This window comes from Elephas maximus, chromosome 2 (assembly GCF_024166365.1).
Source record: "Elephas maximus indicus isolate mEleMax1 chromosome 2, mEleMax1 primary haplotype, whole genome shotgun sequence".
Lineage (NCBI taxonomy): Eukaryota > Metazoa > Chordata > Mammalia > Proboscidea > Elephantidae > Elephas > Elephas maximus.
The window spans coordinates 144,585,928-144,594,846 of record NC_064820.1 but is presented as its reverse complement, the minus strand read 5'-3'; the positions used below and the strand labels follow the sequence as shown (position 1 = coordinate 144,594,846).

The 8,919-nt window shown below is 40.7% G+C and overlaps 1 protein-coding gene across 4 annotated transcripts in view; it reads right to left on the bottom strand.

The window, feature by feature from the left end:
• Window positions 1-750: 750 nt before the first annotated feature.
• Window positions 751-8,919, bottom strand: part of PGGT1B (protein geranylgeranyltransferase type I subunit beta) — a 100,843-nt gene continuing 92,674 nt past the window's right edge. The window contains exons 10-11 of one of the 4 annotated variants that reach the window (XM_049873622.1): window positions 8,811-8,919; window positions 751-8,701 (exon numbers count right to left, since the gene is read on the bottom strand). In XM_049873622.1, the coding sequence (XP_049729579.1) occupies window positions 8,818-8,919 (102 nt within the window). In that variant the 3' untranslated portion in view covers window positions 751-8,701; window positions 8,811-8,817. The other 3 variants (XM_049873624.1, XM_049873621.1, XR_007516098.1) reach the window with 3 other exon arrangements.

Here is an 8,919-nt window from a genome sequence, read left to right as displayed (position 1 = left end):
GCCACGTGGCTACAGTAATATAAATGAGAAGAGTATTTTCTGCAAATTTTAGAGTAGCATCAGCTTTGCTAGAGTAGAGCTTTGTATTTCACAAAGGCATTTCACAGTATGTTGTTTACTCTTAAAAAGGAAAATTATTAATATTTATCTTCAAATAACCTTACATGTACGAGATTCATAATATACAATGTTTTGCTACTTGTCATGTGTACTTAGTTGAAATATTTGTATCTCATCTTACTCCAAAAGAACTTTTAAGTTACTTTTTCAATACACTATTATGATAAATTTGGTTTACCTGTGTGAAAAGAAATACTTTGTATTTAACTGTGAAGTTCGTCACTGAGTTGCAAACTTTAAATAATTTGTTACACATTATTCCATTATTTTGTTAACAATGAAACAGAATTGACAAGTATAAAGTATCTAGCACATAGTAAGCCCCAAACAAATATTTATCTAAATGAATGAGTATATCCACTTTACAACTTGAGAAACTGAGGTCAAAAGCGAGGTTTTAGCCACAATCAAGTACAGTATAACCCAATTAAGAAATCCTATAAATATCTAATTCAAATTTCCTTTTCCTTTCTTTTCTCAAAAGACAAATGAAAACTTTTAATATTGGACATTTACTCTTTCAAAGGAAAATCTGAGAGTAATGTTTTAGGGAAAACAGCTTCAGATTAAATTTTAAGAATAAAAATAAAGAGGAAAATTATTTTCTCTAAATGCCACTTCTGTCTTTTACTCTTGATTGTAAGATTTCTAAATTAACCATTTAAATACTACGAAAATACAGAATCTCATCAATTATAACTCTAAATACGGGGTAAAGGAAAACTGGAAATCTTAGTAAAAAGTTTAATTTTTTTTTTTTAAGTCACATGTACCACATTATTTGTACTTTTCAAATCACTATTGCAAGTGGGAAATGGAAACACTAATACAGCTTTGTCTTTACCTGCTAACCAACAACCACAGTTGTAATCTGAGAGACTGTATTTTATGGTGCATGGGTTCAATATTCATTTTCTCCTCCTTCTTTGTTACAAATCCTTGACAAATGTGCCCAAATAAAAACCACATTTCCAAGCCATCTTTGCAGATAGGCATGGCCAATAAGATGTCAATGAAAGTTGCTGGGTGGGACTTCTGGAAAAGCCCTTTTGCCCTCTCCTTACCTTCCTTCTAACTGAAACACAGATCTGACGCCTGGCACTCCAACAGTCATCTTGGACTATGAGGAGTACCTGAGGTGAAAGCTCATGCACTAGAATGAATAGACAAGAAAGCTGAAGCCCGAGTCTCCAAGGATGGTGGGGCTGCCATACTACCCCCTGACGACCTACTTCCCATTGTATTTTTCTTAAAAGAAACTTAAACTCTATCTCATTTAAACTGTGTTATTTGAGTTTTGTTACATGCAACCAAACCTCGTCCAAGTTGATATAGCCACATTCTAGCTGCTTGACCTTTAGCAATTCATTTAACTTCTGTGCACCTAAATTTTCTCATCTGTAAAATGGGCCCAATAATACTCAGAGTTGTTGCAAGGACCAAATGAGTTAATATGTGAAAAGGGCTTACAACCACAACTACCACAGACTGAGGACTCAAAGAATCCTCTGTTATTACTCACTTGTACTATCCATAATATAGAACTCTGCTGGCACAATCGTTAAGAGCTACGACTGCCAAAATGTCAGCAGTTCAAATCCACCAGCTGCTCCTTGGAAACCCTATGGGGTTGTTCTATTCTGTTCTATAGGTTTGCTATGAGTTGGAATCAACTCACTGGCAATGGATTTGGTTTTTCCTTTTGGATCTATAATACCTTTAGTATAAATGTGAAAGGGTATATGAGTAGGAGAAATCACTGCATTTGTTTCTTGCCACATACTTCAGAGACAGGGACCTGGGAAGGGAGCTTAACAAAACACTGATGACACCTCTCAATTGAAAAGCTCATTGACTACAACGTGCTTTCAGAAACTCTAATTCTTCTCTTAGCAGAGCTCTGAGATGAGGGTGAATGTTGAAGCCTGCCTGCTGGATGATTCAGTAGTCATAGTCCAAGTTCACTGTTCCTGTGGGGGCCAGCTGGCTTAGTTGCATTTCATGGCTCCAGACAGTGCAGTATAGTTTCTAGACAAACTAGTCGCCATCGAGTCAGCTCTGACTCATGGTGACTCCATGTGTGTCAGAGTAGAACCGTGCTCCGTAGGGTTTTCAATGGCTGAGTTTTTGGGAGATCGCCAAGCATTTCTTCCGAGGTGCCTCTCAGTGGACTCAAACCTCCAGCCTTTCAGTTTAGCAGCTGAGAGCATTAACAATTTGCACCACCCAGGGACTCCACAGTATACTCAGCACTGGTTACTTGTCCTTCGAATATGATCCCACATTTAATCATGTGAGGGATGACATGAGGAAATAGAATCCAGCCATACTCCTGGGAAACTCTAAGCATGTGCATCTTCCACTGTGACTGACTCCACCTGGCAACAGGTGCACTGGGTTGTAAATAAGGTGTTTTTGTTATTTAAGAGAGAGGACTCTTGAATCTTTTCCAGAAATCTGAACTTTTTTTCAGTTAATTTAGAAGCCTTCTGAGCCTTAGGGTTTTAACTTTAGGATGACTCCCAGATTAGCTCCACTACAATCTTAATGACAATAGCTAGCATGTGTTGAGCACTCACTATGGGTCTCACACCATTGTAAGTGCTTACTCATGTTATCCTACTTGATCCCCACAGAGCTCTACAAGGCAGGTACTTTCAGAGATGATCACCAGAGGCACTGTAAGCAGCTGAGAAACTTGCCCAAAGTCACCAAAGAAGCGGCAGCACAGCCACTAGAGTCTGAGCTCAGAGTCCAGGTTTTTAACTACCACCCACTAGCCCTGTCCTGTATTTGTTAAGTTCTCCACTTCTTCCTGTACTCTTCAAGTTTCAGCCACTTTGGAGGACCTAGGTGTGTTTTTTTGACCAGGTGCATTTGATTGTGGTCATATTTTTACCACTTGTTATTCCAGTTTTTCATTACTCGGGAAGGATTATAAAATCCCTGAGGCGGTACCTTCTACTACATTAACCGTCCAGATTGTTCTGGGACTTCTGTTGCCTTTGGCTGGCTCTTCATCTCAGCTTACTAAGGTCAAAAGCCCAGGAGAGCCTCTAGCCTGTGGCTCTAAGGCCACCCTCCCACACAGAGGTGTTTGTTCTAAGGAGTCCATTCCTGTAGTAATATCCAATGCATACTAGAATATCTAATACATACTAGAATAATACTTCATTTCCTTGATACTAAGAGGCACTATCAATGTAATAACAGCTGTATTTTGGGGGGAGAGAGAAGGTGGGTTGGGAGTTGACACAGTATTTTTAAAACATAGAAAAGCAGAAAAATGCACTTTACTTCTGTGATCTTCCTTCCACAACCCCAGTCTAATCATGAGAAAAATCCCAGTGGAGGGATATTCTACAAGATACCCAACCAGTACTCCTCAAAAATTTCAAAGTCATCAAAATAAGGAAAGCCTGAGGAATTGTCACAGCCAAGAGAAGCCTAAGGAGACATGACAACTAAATGTAATGTGGTAGCCTGGATGGAATCCTGGAACCAGAAAAAGGACAACAGGAAACCTGAATATAGTTAATAATGTCTCAAGATTGATTCATTAGTTATAGCGAATGTACCATCCTAGGTAAGATATTAATAACAGGGCAAACTGGGTGCAGCATACGTGGAAGCTCTGTGCTGTCTTCACAATTTTCCTGTAAATCAAAGCTGTTTAAACATCAGCTAACAAACAAACAAAAAAACAGGGTGATGTGGTAAAGTTCTGTTGTATTTGTGAAATCCTCCTAGGCTGGCTCAGGTACTGTTCTTTCTAGAAACGCCTGAGCAGAACCCCCTCCTCTCCTTTGAAGAGCTTTGGGCACTTTCTAGACTGGGTGTGACACATCCGTCTCATTGTTTCTACTCACCTACGTGGTACATTTTATGGTTCCCGTGTTATACAGTAATGAGATCTCTGGCATAGGCAACGACTTGCCAAAGGTCACCAGAATGGGGCATAGCTGGGCGTGGAGCCGTTTATCTCTCTCAGTACCAGTACAGGCTGGGCAGGGAAACTGGCTTAGTGAATTCACTCCAATTTGACAAATATTAATTAGCACCTACAATGTACTGTATGCACTGGGATTCTAAAAATGAATAAAGCTCTGTCTCTTGCTCAAGGACCATGTGGTATAGTCGGGGAGAGACATTACAAGAAGCTAAGTGCTGAGGCAGACGTCTGAAGGGTGCAGAGGGAGCTCGGGACAAAGGCACCAAAGCAGACAGGAGAGGTCTGAGAAAGCCTTAACATGTGGGTTTGAAGGTGAATCCTGGTTATGGAAAATATGTGAGTGATTTCTTATACAGCACCAAGAACTCTACTGAAGAGGTCACTCAGTAGTGGTAGTGGGACCACACTAAAGCCTGTTTTCTTGGCAGGACAGAAATCTTACGTTCAGTGGCTCAGTTCTTGTAAGAACATGAAAGGGCTTTGATGAACAAGAGCAGTGAAATCACGGTCCAAGTAACTTGGCTTACTCCCGTGTCTTTGAAGCATGAACGAAGAAGGGAGATTTGTGCAGGACTTTCTGTATAATATGTTGGCTCTCTCAGGAAAGTGGAAACAGCCCCAAATTTCCTGCTGTTTATGCTTTCAGTGCCTGATTAGCTGATTGGGACAATGGAGATTTAATGCTATTTTCTTATACCCTTTGATAGTAAGGCATAGGCATTGTTTTCTTTATGCTGTGATCCAGATCTGGAGATACTCTCTGGGCTCTTTTCCTCCCTGTTAGATAGTGAGAGATTTAAGGAGAGATATTAACTCTTTTAGGCCTCTAGGCCTCAGTTCAAGGTGCTGTACAAAGCCCATTTTGCAAGTGTGAGAGACTTTCTTCTTTCTTTTTAATATTAAGTCTCACATTAGACAATTTCCTAAACTGCAGTGGGGGCTTCCAAATCAGTCACTCGAGCTGTCTGAATTTTATTCTATATATTTTCAAATTGCTTGCTCTCTTTCCACATCATTTTCTGAAGCACAGAGAGCAGCTGACTGTTGGGTCCTTTTCTTCCCTCTGCCTGGAGCCTTCATCGTCACCCCTGCCTCCCCTTCCCACATTCTAGAAACAACTTCTCTCAAAGGTAGATGCCCACAATCATATCCTCAGAGAGTTAACATCCTTTCCTTGATACAGACTTTCCTAGGCTCAGAAGAGGAAAGAAACCCTATCTGCTTGGCTTTATTCAGCACCTGGCATGGTCCCAACAGGCTACAATTCTGTGATAAATTACACCAATAATTGTTTAGTTATCAGGAGAAAATTAGTCTTTTATAAAATCTTCATGAGTCTCCCTAAGGTGGTGGAATGGCCCTAGTATCCAGGTGCATTTAAAATGTGGTATGTGTGTAAAGTTGTTATCTGTGGAGGTAAGTTTACAATCCTTGGGGGTGGGGAGGAGGAGAGGAGATGAGGATGGATACAATGGGAGAATATGATTTTTACAGTGGACATAGGTCAGCTAGGAATAAGGAAGCTTTTCTTAATATCTTTATGGAAAAGAGACACTGAGCAATCACTATTTAGGCTTACATTTTCAAAAGAAAGCATTGAACAGTGATTTAGTAGTGTTTGGTAGACAGTGACCATGTCAGAAGATGTATTTCTTCTACACCTTATTTTAATGATTTGATTTTTTCTTGTAATAACTTTATTACACTTAAAATACATTAAATCTTGAATAGATAGACTAGAATTTTACATCTGGCCTGAGGGATAAAAATGGGTTTACATGATATCCTGCAGTTTATGAAACTGGCTACAAATCAAGAGGAACACAAATAGATGTTAAAATGATTCATAAACATTATATACACTGTTGCTTTTAAGAAGAAATAGTTTCCTGGTAGAAATGGCCAGCAGAAATGGACTTATCTAGTAAACATTACTTGAGCCACCACCATGTGCTGTGTTAAAACCAAAAACCAGTTGCTGAGTCAATTCCAACTCATGGAGACCCCATGTGTGTCTGAATAGAACCGTACTCCACAGGTTTTTCAATGGCTGAGGTTTTTTTTTTTGGAAGTAGATCACCAGGTCTTTCTTCCAAGGTGCCTCTGGGTTGATTCCAACCTCCAAACTTCGTTAGCTGCCAAGCATATTAACCGTTTCCACCATCCAGGGAATTCTAGAAATTCAAAGTTGAGTAAATCAAAGTCCCTGACATGAGGATAAAATAGACAGAAAACAGATAATTATGGTATACTATTTTATAAGTACTGGAGCCCAGGTGGCATAGTGGTTGAGTGGCTGGCTGCTAACCAAAAGGTAGGCAGTTCAAATCCACCAGCCACTCCTTGGAAACCCTATGGGGCAGTTCTACTCTGCCCCACAAGGTTGCTATGAGTCAGAATCGACTCCACGGCAACAGGTTTTTATGATACAATGGTTAAGCATTTGGCTGCTAATGAAAAGGTTGGCAGTTTGAATTCACCAGCTGCTTCTTGAAAAACCCTATGCAGCAGTTCTACTCTGTCCTATAGGGTCACTGTGAGTCAGAGTCGACTCGATGGTAACCGTTTTTTTTTTTTTTTTTTTTTTTGGTACTATAATACAGGCACATAATCAGACTAAGGAAAAGAAGGGTGGAAGTCAGACTTTATTATGGCCCCATCACTTACTGTTGCCTAATTCAGCTGGGGCAGGTGAAAGCTGACTTTTAAATTGAGAGGTGAAGGATAAGAAAGAGCTCAGAAAGGAAGGTAAAGTGAATTCTAGGCTGAGATCCAGCCTGTGCAAAGGAAAGAAGGTGGAGAGAGCAGAGTACCTTAAGGTATTATACATACTATACTATGATTTGGAAACCCTGGTTGTGTAGTGGTTAAGAGCTATGGCTGCTAACCAAAAGGCTGGCAGTTTGAATCCTCCAGGCGCTCCTTGGAAACTCTATGGGGGCAGCTCTACTCTGTCCTATAGGGTCGCTATGAGTTGGAATCGATTCAAGGGCAACAGGTTTGGTTTTTGTTTTATACTATGATTGGGTTGGGGGCGATAAGTGACCCAAGATGAGGCTGGAAAGGCACGGAGGAGTTGGATCTCCTACCTCCTTGTAAGGCATGATAAGAAGTTAGACATTACCCAGTAGACCAGCACTTCTCAAATTTTAATGTTCATACAAATCACTTGGGAATTTTCTTAAAATGTAGATTCTGATTCAACAGGTCTGGGCTGGGGCCTAAACCTCAGCTCTAGGTGATGCTGCTGCTGCTGGTCTTCAGACCACATTTTAGGTAGCAAGTAGAAGTACCTGGAATGGACTACCTGTGTACTAAGATATGATACCTTCAGCCCTTTGAGAGGAAGGGTGTGAGGTGGGACCTTGCAACTACAGCCTCCAAGGCTGGTGGATTCTGGCTATAAGACGCCTCCTGAGTTTACTGCAGGTACCAAACCAAATCCATTGCCGTCGAGTCGATTCCAACTCACAGAGACCCTATAGGACAGAGCAGACTGCCCCATAGGGTTTCCAAGGAGTGGGTGGTGAATTTGAACTGCAGACCTTTGGTTAATTGCTGAGCTTTTTAACCACTGTGCCACCAGGGCTCTGTTACCTATAAATATTAGAAGAATTGATGCCTTTGAATTATGGTGTTGGCGAAGAATATGACTGCCAAAAGAATGAACAAATTTGTCCTGGAAGTACAACGAGAGTGCTCCTTAGAAGGACCTATTGAACATGTTACCAGGAGGGAACAGTCCCTGGAAAAGGACATCATGCTTGGTGAAGTGGAGGGTCGGCGAAAAAGAGGAAGGCCCTCAACAAGATGGACTGACACAGTGGCTGCAACAATGGGCTCAAGCATAATGATCATGAGGATGGCGCAGGAATGGGCAGTATTTTGTTGTCCTATATAGGGTTGCTATGAGTCGGAACCAATTCGACGGCACTTGACAACAACATGTGTTCTATTATGTGACGATGGATGGTAGGGAAGCAATACCAGTACTAATAACCCACTCTGCATTGTAAAAACCATTAAGGTGGCTTTGTATTAAGAAACAGTGTTGCAACAAATAGTCCCAGTTACCCAAAGCAGCTGACATGGTTGTCAATGTGGCCCCAAGCCTTCTGCCCTCAAGCTATACGCTTTTGGAGATTAAAATCTTGGCTCCAGTTCACCTCTGCAGTGTGCTTTGTTCATTTCAGCCAATGGTTTCTGCAGCAGCCCAACTCTACCAGATTCAAAGTTACGAGTCTGTTATGCAGTGGCAACAAAGTAGTAATGGAATTAAAACACAAAAATCTTGTTCTATGACCTTCAAGTTATTAATTATTATTTTAATGGGTTTATAAGTTATTTTAAGCCACTCCTTAGTACATCTTCAAAATATGGCATAATTAAGCTGGCCATTTTTTCTAATAACCTGTAATAAATGCAAATCTGTTGCTGTCAAGCTGATTCTGACTCATAACTGTCCTATAGGACAGAGTAGAATTGCCCCGTAGGGTTTCCAAGGCTGTAATCTTTACAGAAGCAGATTTTCACATCTTTCTCCTCAGCCGGTGGGTTTGAACCACTGACCTTTCAGGTTAATAGCCGAGTGCTTCAAACAATGTGCCACCAGGGCTCCAGCTGTAATATCTGCAATAGGAAAATGCTGGTTGGGTCAAATTAATGGAAATTTTAATTTCTTTTGGTTCATCATTGTATGTATGTGCATATAAATATATGCACACACATGGGGTCATACCTGTTGCTTATGGAGAGGGAAACTGGAAAACAGGGGTCACGAATGGGAAGATCTTGTCAAGAGCACCCCTTTTGTCCTGTTCAAAATTTTTCTCCATATGATGGCTTAC